Source organism: Galeopterus variegatus, unplaced genomic scaffold, assembly GCF_000696425.1.
Source record: "Galeopterus variegatus unplaced genomic scaffold, G_variegatus-3.0.2 Scaffold1748, whole genome shotgun sequence".
NCBI lineage: Eukaryota > Metazoa > Chordata > Mammalia > Dermoptera > Cynocephalidae > Galeopterus > Galeopterus variegatus.
Genome location: NW_007727859.1, coordinates 68,348 through 81,716, shown reverse-complemented (window position 1 = coordinate 81,716; position 13,369 = coordinate 68,348). Strand labels below are relative to the sequence as shown.

The 13,369-nt window shown below is 59.0% G+C and overlaps 1 protein-coding gene across 1 annotated transcript in view; it reads right to left on the bottom strand.

Annotated features, from left to right (window-relative positions):
* Nucleotides 1–13,369, bottom strand: part of EHBP1L1 (EH domain binding protein 1-like 1) — a 16,582-nt gene that overhangs the window by 2,631 nt on the left and 582 nt on the right. The window contains exons 2-16 of the mRNA XM_008578717.1: nt 11,314–11,371; nt 11,012–11,107; nt 10,623–10,676; nt 10,354–10,532; nt 10,133–10,275; nt 9,458–9,526; nt 9,206–9,368; nt 7,000–9,040; nt 6,379–6,536; nt 6,232–6,280; nt 5,280–5,651; nt 1,119–1,182; nt 962–1,017; nt 740–863; nt 371–470 (exon numbers count right to left, since the gene is read on the bottom strand). Coding sequence (XP_008576939.1) covers nt 371–470; nt 740–863; nt 962–1,017; nt 1,119–1,182; nt 5,280–5,651; nt 6,232–6,280; nt 6,379–6,536; nt 7,000–9,040; nt 9,206–9,368; nt 9,458–9,526; nt 10,133–10,275; nt 10,354–10,532; nt 10,623–10,676; nt 11,012–11,107; nt 11,314–11,371 — 3,726 coding nt within the window. The remainder of the gene's footprint in view (nt 1–370; nt 471–739; nt 864–961; nt 1,018–1,118; nt 1,183–5,279; nt 5,652–6,231; nt 6,281–6,378; nt 6,537–6,999; nt 9,041–9,205; nt 9,369–9,457; nt 9,527–10,132; nt 10,276–10,353; nt 10,533–10,622; nt 10,677–11,011; nt 11,108–11,313; nt 11,372–13,369) is intronic.

The following is a 13,369-nucleotide window of genomic DNA, read 5'->3' as shown; positions in this document are numbered from 1 at the left end:
CCGGTACGGGGGCAACACTGAGGGTTGCGATCCCATTGCCGGTCCCGGTCCGGTACGGGGGCAACACTGAGGGTTGCGATCCGTTGCCAGACACGAAAAAAGACAAAAAGGAAAAAAAAAAAAAAATAGTACCAATTTAAGAGGTATACACTTTACATGGGAAATTAGATAGGACAAAAAATTAATAAAATAGCTGGACAATAACTTTGCGAAAAGATCTTTGTAGAAAGAAGAAAGCAGTGAGTAGCTCTAACCAAAGTAGCTGATATTCCCTCTGCTCCACAGGCGCTGGACCAGCTGGGGGCAGAGCCTGGGTGTGGGGGCGGAGCCTGGGTGTGGGGGCGGAGCCTGGGCGTGGGGATGAACTCACAGCAGCTGCAACTGGTCCTGCCTCCGGATGAGAGCGTTCTTCTTGTTGACCAGGGTGAACCACTCCTGGATCAGCACCTCCTCTTGCAGCCTGTTCGCACCTGAATCGGGCCAGGACAGTCACCAGGCCTGCGTCCTGACCATGGTGTCAGAGCCAGGCGGCTGAGAGTTGGGGGAGGGGGCTCTCCCTGGCATCCCAAAAGCCAGCAAGCTGCTTCCCTGCTCAGGGCATCAGTGTGCCCAGCTGTAAAATGGGAATGATGACCCCAGCTGTGCTTCCTCCCTACTCTTCCCAAGGTCAGGAAGAGATGCAGGGCTGGGCAGATCTGGAGACATGTGTTGGGGGGTGGACCCCAGATGCCTGCCCTACCTGACTCCATGAGGCTCCTCAGCTGAGTCTCCACCTCGGCCGCTCGCCCATCTATCTGCCTCTGCTCCTGTTCCAGGGCCTGCAGCTCTGCGCACACGTACTGACTTGTGTCCTGGAACCGTTGCTGGGGAAGGAAGGAGGGGCAGGGGACATTGTAAAAACAGCCCAGGCCCTGCCTAGGAAGTACCCACCCTCCAGCCCCTCCCACCTAGCCCTCCTTACCAGCCCAGACTCTTCCCCTGGGCTTGGGGGTGGCTCTTCCAATGGCGGACTCTCACCTGCAGACACAGACCAGGCTAAGGCACCCCCAAATGACATCTGCCCCCAGCCCAGGATTTGTGAGCAGCCTGAGCTGAGCTGGGTCACCACCCCCACTCACCAGGAGACTGTTGAGAGGCTGTGGGTTGGCCCGAGGCAGGACTGGGATCAGGACTCAGGCCTTCCTGTGGAAGAAGGGGCCAGTGAGGGCTGGGAAGGGTTCCCTGACAGCCCCGGCCTGGGGCCAGCCAGAGCTCACCCACGTTGGGAAGGAGAGGTCCTCAATCCCAGCACTGGGGTACCCACACCAGTGGTTTCTCCAGTCCAGTATGCACAGAACCCCCCACCCCCACCTGCTTCTAGGGAAAGTGCCTCCTCATGCAAAGGCCACGGCCCTCCCAGCCCTGTAGTCCCGGCCCATCCACTCCCACTCTCCAAGCCTCACAGTCCTCATTCCTGTGGCTGGGCTGATAACTTCAGCCTCACAAGGTAAGAGTCTGTGCTGAAAGGCTGTGAAGGACCCAGCTGGGGTCTCTCCTCCTCTTCCTCCTCCTCCTCCCCCTCCTCGGAGCCCCTTCAGGCCACCTGTGACTCCTGTCACCTAGTGCTGGTATCTCCATCATGGCCAGGGCTCCCACTGTCCCCCAACATGGCATAGTAACAATGTGGCCTCATCTCCAGACCCAGGCCATCCTAAGCCAAAACTTCCACCTCTTGGCCAAAAGGGGGCGCCCTACCACCTATCAGTTCTCAAACCTGGAGACTGCTATGCTTCACATGCTCAGGACAGGACAGAACACTCAGAACACTCTGGCTGGACCTATGAATTTCATCCTGGAAGGGCAGGACTGGCTCCCGATGTGCCCTGTCCTGGCAACTTGCTGGGATTGCCAGCCCTGGGGACCCCCAACTTTCAGCTCAGCTGACAGCCTGGCCCCCTTGATGACTCCTCCTCTGGCCACCCTTTTGGGTCACCCTTCAGATCTGGGGTGACCCCTTTGGGCCACCCAACTGTCTACCCCAACCTGCACCTCAGTGAGAGGCAGCCCTGGACCTCCATGGCTCAGGTGCCATCTTCTCCAGCCTCGGTCAATGGTGGCCTCCTCACAGCCACCACCATGCCCTGCCTACTGACTCCACCCTCAAGCCACAACTGAGAGGTCTTCCTAAAACCTTCATGATGGCATATCTCTCTCCACACCTGTTCTCAGCCCCCAGTGTGTTGGCGGCTCCAGCGTCAACTCTCCTACCACCCTGAGCCCTAGACGCCACCCTCTGGGCACAGTGATGCACTTTCAGTTCCCCAAACAGCTTCCTCAGCCTCCATCTTGGGCTGCCCAATACCATCCTGAGCCTCATGACCCAGCTCAGCCCACCTCCCCCAGGGGCCCCTTCATGCTCCCATCTTTTTGACTCCCTCCCTGACTTTCATGCCTCCTGAAGCCTCTCCTGAGCCCCAGGCTGGCAGATACTCCCCTCATGGCCTCCCTCATCACAGCTCTGACCCCACACCCACCGTCATGGCTGCTGGTTATGCATGTCTCCCTGACCAGAGGTAGCCCCTTCAGATAGGGCTGGGCCCAGAAAATGTATTCAGGGTACACTGATTAATAATAGCTGCTGGGCTGGCTGGTCTCAGTTGGCTAGAACGTGGTGTCATAACACCAAAGTCAAGGGTTCGAATCCCCATACGAACCAGCCGACAAAAAATTAAATCAATAATAATAATAATAATAGCTGCTATCTCTAGTGCTGGGTAGTATAAAGCGTTTCACATTGTATGACTCATTTAGTTCTCATGACTACCCTGTCAGGAAGGGACTATCACCACCCCCACTTTACAGATGAGGAAACTGAGGGCCAGACATGAGGCTCACATAAGGCCTGGTCTAGGGCCTGGGGTGGCCTACCCCAAAAGTTTGGTCCCGCCCTTGGCCACAAACTTGCTGTCATACCCCCTGGGCCTCTGTTTGTGTCCTTGTATGTAAAACAGGAAGGAATCCCAGCTCTGGGAGTTGCAAGGCTTGAGAAAGTTCCCCATTCCCATCTGGGGAACACATAGTTCCCCTTTTTTGACAGCACCCTGCAGGGGAGGGGTGCCTCAATGCCACCTTGAAAAAAGATTTTCATACACATTGTGAGGGGTAGATGAGGGGCCTGGGGGCAAGCCAAGCACACAGAGAGCACTCAGCCAACAGGGCAGGCAGAGGCAGGAGAGTGGAGAAACCCAAGCTCAGCAGCAGCCATCGAGCTTCCTCACGCCAGCCAAGATGGGAGTTCCAATGCTTCCTCATGTCTGACCCAAATTCCTCTTTCTCTACCCTCGTGCGTGGCCCCTCCTCCAGGAAGCCTTGCTGGGCTGCCCTGGAAGCACCCTCTTCATGGCCTTGCTTTGACCCCATGCAGCTTCAAGGTGCCTGACTTCATCCTGTTCCAGGACTTTGGGAGCTCCCAAGGGCTGGGCTGGACCTGACCACCTCCCACTGCACGCATGGGGCATGGGAGGTGGGGGAATGGGGTGGCCAATGAGGAGGAGTCTCCTCCACCGCATGGGTCGGATATCTCCTGTGGGACAACGCTTGAAAGGACCAGATGCTGGGACTTGGGCCCAGAAGGTTGGAGCCTCCCCTTTAAGATTTAAAGAGCCACTGATGCAACTCTGGGCTGGGCCAGAGGTGGCTGAGTCCTGCTGACTCCTGCATATCGCATTTCCTCAGGGTGCCTTTGGTGCTCTCTGCCTCTCATTCACAGGCTCAGCGCTGTGCTTCTGACCCTACACTCATGGTTCCCGCCCTCAGCCTGGCCTCATCACCACCTATGGACCTTAAGAGAGATGACTGGCCGTTCTGTAAAGGGGACCTGAACTTTCCTGCCACCACATTTCTGCTTGTGCGGGTCCCTCCACTTGAGTGCCACCTCCCATTTTTCACCTGGGAAAAACCTGCCCATTATCAACCTAGCTCAAACGGCTACTGCTTCTTCCAGAACGCTTTTCCCAATTTATTCCCTCCTTTCCTTGAAATTCAGATGTCATCCCTGGACAGTTGAAGGCCTGGAGCAGCTGCACAGAGCTGCCCCCGCTGCAGTAGATAGGCCGGACGGTGCAATGGTGGAACCCCAGCTTGAAAGCCCATGGCCTAGACTTCAGTGGCTGTGAGTCCTGAACAAATCTCCGCTCTCTCTGGGACCATCTCCCTTCAGCACAGTGACATGACACTCTGGGAGACTGACCTGAGACCTTCAGGGGATGTGGATGGGGACACAGATCCCCAGCAGAGTCTCCCACCTCCGACATCCCACTATAAGATAAGAGGACACTGGTCTGCAGCATCTGGGGTTAAAGATCCACGTCAGAGAATCTTGTGGTTGGAAAGCCATTGAAAACCCCCTTGAGAGGGGCCGGCCCGTGGCTCACTCGGGAGAGTGTGGTGCTGATAACACCAAGGCCACGAGTTCGGATCCCATATAGGGATGGCCGGTTAGCTCGCTGGCTGAGCGTGGTGCTGACAACACCAAGTCAAGGGTTAAGATCTCCTTACCGGTCATCTTTAAAAAAAAAAAGAAACCTCCCCCCTTGAGAACTTACAAATTTAATTTTGCCCCCGGTTTGTGGGGTGAGGTAGCTGCCGGCTGACCTCTGGCCACCTGCGGAGAAAGAGATGCCCAACCCACTCTAAGGTCAACAAAGTGCCATGCCGAGCGCTGACACCGTGGAGCCTTTGGGAACTTCCTACTACAGCCCAGGATTCCCCAAACTGGGTGCCAAAGTGTTACACATGCCCAGCGTATATCCAGGCTGGCAGCAAAGAGCAGGACCCTGCTCCAGCAGCCGCCCTGCGCCTGGCAGGCCTTTACTCGAATATGCCCCCTGACAGGGAGCTCACTACCGCGCCAGGGGACTCCTCCGCAGCAGGAGTCCTTCCGATCTATCGGAAAGCGCCTCTCGGGAGTCCAGCTGATTCCCTCCCTTCTGAGGCCGCCATAAAATCTCTGTCGCTGCTTCTTGAACCCCCCAAGCCCCAGATTTGGCTCCTGACACTCCCAAAACCCCCGCCTCTGCCTCCTGGACGTTCAAAGCTATAGTTTCTGCCTCTCGTATTTCTGAAATCTTTGCCTCTGCTTCCTGGGACCCTAAAATTCTTTGCTTAGTGACTGGAGCCTTTAAAGCCTCATATCTGAGAGCTCTCCAGACTCCAGTCTCTGCCTCCTGGACCCCCAAAGTCTTAGCCTTTGCCTTCTCAACTTCTGAAACTGTAGCTTCTGTCTGTTGGGTCCTCAGTACCTCATCCTCTGCCATTCCAGCCTCTGGCCCTGAGACCCCTGAAGCCCCCATCTCTGTTTTCTGGGCCTCTGCTATCTCAGAATCCATCCGTGGGACCCCTGAACCCCCAGATGCTGGGACCCCTGAACCCCCAGATGCTGGGACCCCTGAACCCCCAGATGCTATCGGGCTGGGCTGGGCGCTGCCCACGCGGTACGTGCCGGCGCCGCCGCCGCCCTCCAACTGCACCAGCTGCAGCTCCTGCCCCGTGCAGAAGGCGCGGATCTGGCACAGGTACGTCATCACGATGAGCTTGTCCGGCACCGCCAGCAGCACCATGTCCGCCGGCTCCAGCAGCCGCGACACGCCCAGGGCCGCGAAGCCATCGAAGGCCTAGGAAGGGTGCGCTCGGGGTCAGCGGTGGCTGCGGCCCTCGTTACCCAGCAACGCTGCGGCCCCGCACCGGCTCGCCGACGGGGTCCCCGCGACGTGCACGCCAGGGTTTGCCTAGCAACGCCTCCACCCTCCTAGGGAGGGAAATCTAGCAACAGGGTCCTCCCTCTCGTCACCTAGCAACTGCACACCTGCCACCTTCCACCCCCCCTCAACCCTCTCTTTAAAAACCCCTCGGTAAACCTGAGTCTTTGAGATGGCTTTAGTCTGGCCATTCTCCTTCAGGTTTAGTGGACAGGTGTGTTTACCTAACATCTCTTCTCGGGTCACTGGTATTCCTGAACAAAAGCTGACTTTCTATCCCATCCCTCCTCCCACAAAACAAAACAAAACAAAAAACCAAAAAAAACAAACCAAAACAAAACTAAGGAAAACAATTCAATGACCAACAAGGCAAATAGTGGCAGGACTTCCAAAAGCCACGGCTGGGGCCCTGCAGCCCACAGATCCCCCAAATCTGGGACCTGCAGCCTGGCTCTAGACCCCCTTTCCCTCGAGGCATGCTCCCTCCCCATCTCACCTGCTTGTTGTTCTGTTTGATGTTGAGTGGGTCCAGGGAGGCATAGTCGCTGCAGAGAGAGCACTGGTCAGACAGAGGCTGGACCTACACTGCCCCCCTGCAGGCTTCCCCCATTCATTCCCCCACCCCCACCCCCCAGCAGCTCACATCTTGTCTGGGTAGAATCGGTGCAGGATGGCACAGAAGGCCAAACCATTACGCCAGGATGTGGTGAAGTTGGTGATCCGGACGCCACGGTAGCCAGTGGTGACTTCTTGACACCACTCTAGCAGGGACTGGCTGGAGCTGACCAGGGCAGGTGGTGTCTGGGGACACAAGAGTGGACTAGAAATGTGTATGTACATGGGACCTGTGCCCTCTGTCCCTTGGGGAAGCTCAGGCCTGGCACAAAACAGCCCCAGCTCTGAGTTTACAGGGTCATCTGAGACCACTGGCCAGAGCCGTGGGGCCAGGCAAAAGGGTTTCCAGCTCCAGGGTTATCTGCCTAAAAGGTCAGTGGCCCCCAGGCAAGATCAGAGGTAACCAAGCAGCCACACCTCAAGGTCAGCCCAGAAAATCAGCTTAGGGGTGTCCAGCTCCATGCAGCCCAGGGAAGACAGGGTGGGAGAGCTGGGGCATCCTGAGAGAGGAAGGGATGAGGGGGCTCCTTGAAGCTGAGCCCCCCACCCCATCCCAGTCGACCAGGTGGGTCCATGCAGAGCCGCCGTTCGCTCAGCCCCAGGTTAGTGGGAAGCAGCAGACTGGGCCTTCGGCGGCCCCCATCCCTACCTGGCTGCCCGGCAGCCTCCTGTCCTCTTCAGGCTCCTCTGGGGAAGAGGCCCCCGAGGGCCTGGGTGCCCCAGCCTCTGCCCCACTGGCCACCTGCACTTCAATCGGGCTGGCCTCTGGGAGGCTTCCCTCAGTTTCTTTCCCCTTCTCGGTTCCCAAGACCCCAGCCTCTGCTTCCTGGGCCTCAGAAATACCAGATTTGATCTCTGGAGGCCCTAAAATCTCTGTCGCTGCTTCTTGAACCCCCCAAGCCCCAGATTTGGCTCCTGACACTCCCAAAACCCCCGCCTCTGCCTCCTGGACGTTCAAAGCTATAGTTTCTGCCTCTCGTATTTCTGAAATCTTTGCCTCTGCTTCCTGGGACCCTAAAATTCTTTGCTTAGTGACTGGAGCCTTTAAAGCCTCATATCTGAGAGCTCTCCAGACTCCAGTCTCTGCCTCCTGGACCCCCAAAGTCTTAGCCTTTGCCTTCTCAACTTCTGAAACTGTAGCTTCTGTCTGTTGGGTCCTCAGTACCTCATCCTCTGCCATTCCAGCCTCTGGCCCTGAGACCCCTGAAGCCCCCATCTCTGTTTTCTGGGCCTCTGCTATCTCAGAATCCATCCGTGGGACCCCTGAACCCCCAGATGCTGGGACCCCTGAACCCCCAGATGCTATCTCCTGGGCCCCTAATATCTCAGCTTCTGCTGCCCCAGTCTCTGTTCCTGGAACCCCTGAAATCTCCACCTTTGTCTCCTGGGCCACTAATATCTCACACTCTGCTATCTCAGCTTCTATCCCTGGAACCCCTGAACCCTCAGCTACTGTCTCCTGGGTCCCCAAAATTTCAGTCTCTGCCTCCCCCGCCACTGTCTCTAATACCCCGGGACCTTCCACCTCTGTCTCCTGGGCCCCCAATATCTTAGATTCTATCTCAGCTTCTATCCTCAGTACCGCGGAACCCACAGATGTCTCCTGGATCTCCGATATCTCAGTCTCTGCTATTATAGTCTTTTTCCCCAGAACTCCTGAACCTTCACCCTCTGTCTCCTGAGTCCCCAGTAACTCAGACTCTGCCATCCCAGTAGCCTCTATCTCCTGAGCCCCCAAAATCTCAGCTCCTACTGCCCCAGTCTCTATCTCTGGGAACCCTGATCCCCCCTCTTCTGTCTCCTGGGTCCCCAATACCTCCAACTCTGCCACCTCAGTCTCTGTTCCCAGGACCCTTGAATCCCCAGCTTCTGCCTCCCAGACTTCCAGATCCCTAGATATCACCCCCTGGTCAGCTGATGATGGGGCCCCCTGGCACCTGCTCACCTGGGGCCCGATGCTTGTTGCTCCAACAGAGGGGCCCTGCTCCACGCCTGTCCCCCCAACACCAGGGGTTCCGCCCCTGACCTCTGTGTCCTCTCTCTCCTGGCCTGCAGTAGCACTGGCCCCCTTGAGGTCACTGAGATGCCCAGAGCACCCTGCAGGCTCTGCTGGGGGTGGGCTCCAGGCTGTGGGAGCCTCATCCCTTGTCCTCACCCCCATACTCCCCTGAGAGCCCCTTGATGGAGCCTCAGGAGTTCCTCTGAATCTTGTCTCAGGCATCAACTCTGTAGCCTCTGGTCCCTTAGTGTCCACATGTCTCACCTTTGAGCCCTGCTCAGCATCCACTTGCCTAACTTCTAAACTCTCTTCAGGCTCCCCAGCTCTGACCCCTGACTTCTTAGTGTTCACCTCTCTGACTCTGAACCCAGGCTCAGCGTCCTCTCCACTAGCCTCTGGCCTGTCCTCATTGCTCCCCTCTTCAACCTTGGGTTTCTCCCCTCCCAAAGAATCTCTGGAGCTTCCATCCTTGATGCCTGGGCCCAGCTTAGCTCCCTGGGCCTCTGTCCCTTCCTGAGGGCTTGCCCGGGCCTGGATCTCGCTGGCAGAACCCACGCCTGCTGGGGGAACCTCTGAGGCTTTGGGGACCTCGTCCTCCCTTTGGGGGACGGGGGGCCACGAGGCGTCAGAGACTTTCCGGAGCCGAGGGGCTGGGGTGGGGGCCATGTCCTGGTCTGGCTGCCTCAAGGACCTGAAGAGAGAGCAGGAGGCAGTGTTGGGGGGCTCATGTGGCCCCCACTCTCAGCTCCATCCCCCACCCTTCAGACTGCCAGGGCTCTGGAGAGGCAGGTTGGTGGGGGGAGTGCAGCTCCTAACAGTGGGCAGGGGTGGGGGTGGGGCTGGTTCCAAAGCTCACCTGGTCTCCAGTGGGGTCCCCAGGGGCCTTAGGGTCTCAGGCCCCACCTGACCCCCTGCTACAGTAGCTGGTTCTGACCCCTGGCCCCGGGAGGCCCTGACCGGGGGTGCAGGGGCACTCACAGGGGCTGGGCTGGTATCCTCAGCACTAGAAGGGCCAGCAGCTGGGGAGGAAGGAAGGGAGGGGGCGCTAAGGCCTGGGCGCTGTAACTTGGGGTCCAGTCCCCACCCCAAACCCCAGCCTGGGCCTCACCTGCCTGCTGGGGCAGTACTCGGCCCTCCTCCTCCTCCTCACAAAGTGTCTTCAGCTCCCTAGAGGGATCTAGGGTGGGGGTGTGGGGTGGGAGAGTCAGCCCAGGGCAGGGCCCCACAAGTCTGACCCCCTTCCCCCAACTAGAGTGCAAGGCCTACCTGGGAAACGCCCCAGCCTCAGGGCACCGCCCCAGCCTGCGAGAAGAGACAGGCCCACAGATGCAGAGAGAGAAAGAACCACAGGACAGACAGAGAAAAAGCCTTAACAAGCAGAAAGGAGGAATGAGGACGACCGTGGCTGACCCGTGGAGGCAGGTGGGGAGGGATGCAAAGACCAGCCTGCAGCCCCGCTCGGGGCTTCCCACCCAGCTGTCTCAGGTTAGGTATGGACCTGGCAGTGCCCACCCAGGGATGAAGGAGGGCCAGGGGCATGGGGAGGTACTGGGAACCCATCCTGCAGGACTCAGCTAAGGACCGAGGCCACCACAGGACCAGGAAGCAAGCTGGGACAATCAGGGCTGCTCGGCAGGTTGGGACTGCCTGGGCAGTAATGAGCTCCCATCACTGGGCATGCACAAGCTGGCCCTGCCCCAGCACAGCCAGTGGCTCATGGCCTGGGTACCCCCACCCTCCCTGGGTCTTGGCAATCTCCATCTCTAGCAGGTTGTGGGCCTACCAGGCAGGGGGACCTGAGCCCGTGCCTCAGGCGCCCCTGGGCCGTTAGCCTCGTCCTCGTCACTCTCAGCAAAGTCGTCCAAGTTGCCCACATCACTAGGCTTCACGCTCATGAGGCTTGCAAGACTCTGCATGTCATCATCCCTGGGGGTCAAATGTCAGGGGTAAGGGTTGGGGTTGGAGGTCACCGGCCAGGGCCAAGGAGGGCAGACAGGCACTCACGTGGCACGGCCCTCCCGCAGCAGCACCCCTGAGAGAGTGAGGCTCAGCTCAGCCTGCACCACCTTCACCGACTTGGGCTTCAGCCGCAGCCGCAGCGGAACTTGGGCAGGCACAGGCCCCGCATGGCGGGCCAGGTCCACATCGGCTGTGGCCAGCACCTTCCGCTGCCCCTTGGACTCCTGTGTGCCAGGGGTGGGACCGGGAGAAGGAGCATCAGTGCTGCCCCAGGGTCCCCAAGACCCCAGGCCCCAGCCCCCTCAGCCACTCACATTCTCAATAATAAACGTCCACTCTTTGGCCTCATACTGGTCCACATGGGGGTCCTGGGAAGAGGGGACACTGGTGAGAACAGGGCTGCTGGGGTACAGCAGTGAAGGGAGAAGAGCTGTGCTGGCTCAGGGGTGCTTGGTGGGGGCCCTGGGTGCTTGGTGAGTGCACCCTAGCTTCTGACCCTTGCTGTCTCTCATACCGCATGTGTTAGGTAAATGCTGCCTCCTCCAAGGAGACTTCCTGGGCCACTCATGGTGAGTGCCCCCCCTCCCAGCAAATCTTGGTCTCACCCCTCTATTCTTTCCTCTTTGGATGAACACGGCACCAGGGACCCCTGTGGCTGCAATCCCATGCCCATTCCTGCCATGCTGGAGGGCTAGAGACTCACCCTGTAGAGGGTCACGGAGATGTCCACATTCTCAGGTACCATCCATACCACGGTGCCCCGGTATGGGTTCTGGATACCCGGCTGCCAGCTGTGGGCCTACAAGGGGCAGGCTGAGTCCTCTCCCTAGTCTTAACTTGTTCCCCCTCACCCCATGCCCTTATCTCCATCCTTGGCCCCATCTTCCTCTCCCTTCTGTGGATTCTGATCCAAACCTGCACCTGACTCCACTCCCCCCCATCGCTCTTCCCTGTGGCCCCCTATTGGCCCCATCCCCAACCTGGACCGTTGCCATCCTTCCCTACCTTGGAGCAGATGCGTCGGTTCCGCCGGGTCCACACCACCACCAGCTTATCTGGCTGCCTGGGTGGGGCAGGGAAGGGCTACTCAGGCCCACCCAGCCTCCACATCCCCTCTTCCTCCTCTTCTCCTACTCCCTTAGGGTCTTCCTTATGCCCACATCTCCTCCCCCACAGGAGAGGGCTTGGGCAACCCCTTATCTGGGGCCACAGGGTGCAGGGTGAGGCTGCTGAGGCAGGGTGGGGCCAGGGCAGAAGGGCAAAGGCCTGGACAGCATGGGCAGGCAGGGTCTATGAAGAAATACAGCAGGAGAGACAGAGACAGAGATCCCTAAAAACACATCATGGACCCAGCGAAAGACCCACGGGGGCTGTGTGTCTGAGCAGAGGCATGAGTTGGGGAGGATGGGCTGGTGAGGAGCTGGAGAAAGGGCTCCAGGCAGAAGAAAGGGCAAGTGCAAGGGCCTGAGGTTGGGGGCAGGGGTAGGGTCAGCGTGAGGGGCAGCTTGTCATTAGACAACTCCCAGGGCCTGCCATGATCAGCCCTTTGCTGGGCCCAGGCGCCCCAAGGAGGGTCACTCGGGGTCCCCATTTCCCTGAACCTAGAGCCTTGGACCATAACTTTGTAAGATGATGACAATGGAGCCCAGAGGGCCCCTGACCCCCATGGTGAGGAAGGGAGCATGAGGGAAGACTTCCAGGAGGTGACACCTAACCTGACCATCATATGCGTCGCAGACTCAAAAGAGTGGCAGAGAGATGTGGGAGGTAGAGACAAAGGGCAAGGAAAGAAATGGCTGCCCAGGGCCCTCCTAGACATGGCGCTGACGTGTGGCTGTGCCTGGGGGAGAGGGCTGCCCAGGTGACTGGGGATGGTTGAGGGGATGATCAGGCCAAGGGCCAAGGCACAAAAGCCCTCCTTGCCTGTACCCACCCAGCCCCACACCAGGATGCTCATGCCCCTCTGGAGGCCAAGCCAGGATAACTGGCTCTCCTGTTAACCCCTGAGGATGCTGAGGCCCAGAGAGGTTGGGGGCCAAGCCAGGTCACACAGCTGAGCCTAGAGCCCTCTCGCCACAAGCCAAGCTCCCTTCCCCAAACTGCAGGTTATGGCTGAGCAAGGGTAGCCATGGGGCCTTCCCAGAAAGGGGAAGAAGACAGGGGGCGCCTGAGGAGGGCGGGGCCTGGCTGGGCAGCCTGACTCAGGCTGGGCACGCCCTCCTGGGGAGCTGCGACCTGGGCTGGAGCAGCTTCCTGGCCTGGGCTCCAGGCTAGGAAGCTCAGGATGCTCTACCCTCCACCGTCTGTGACTCAGCCATGTTGACACTGCCCACAGCTTCGGCCTGCTCTCCGGGACCATGCTCAGTGTCCCCCTGGCCTCATCTAGGATGCTGGAGTAGAAACCAGAGGCCATAGTTCAAGTGCCGGTGCCCGACCTCTCTGGCCTCTGCCAAATGGCGTGAACGGCCCTCTGGCAGGCCCAGTGTGGGCAAGACCAGGGATATGGCAGCCGCTTGGGACCCTCGTCTCCTGCTCACTCCCCTCCCATTGGACCCCATGGTCCCTTCCTGCCCCAGCCCTTCCCCTCCGGAGCCTAAATTTAGCCCTGCCTGGCGGGTGAGGCCCCCACAGCTGTGCCCTAATCCAGCCAAGGGAAGCTGACACCAGCAAGCACGTATATTTAGGGTGTGACGAAGGGGCCTGGGCAGCTGCGGGTGGGGGGCATGTGAATGAGATGCCCCCAGGCCCTTTGGCAGTCCAGGCTAGGTCCTGCACCCTCTCACATATGGGCCCCTCGCCCCATCACCTCGCCCTCCGCAGGCCCTCTGCTCCTGGCTCACAACCTCCTAGGCCCTCAGGCCCCTTTAAGCCGCTCCCTGCCTCTCTACTCAGCCCTCCCAGTGCTCAGTTTCCCCTTTTAAGGACATTGTGGAGACATTTCCAACCTCCTAGCACCCGCTCTGGCTGAAGGGGGGGGGGGGGATCTGGCTCAACAAGAGGGCAGGGTAGCAGGGGGCAATATCTTTGTTTTGAGCTGGACCAAGGTGCATGGGGGTTTCTG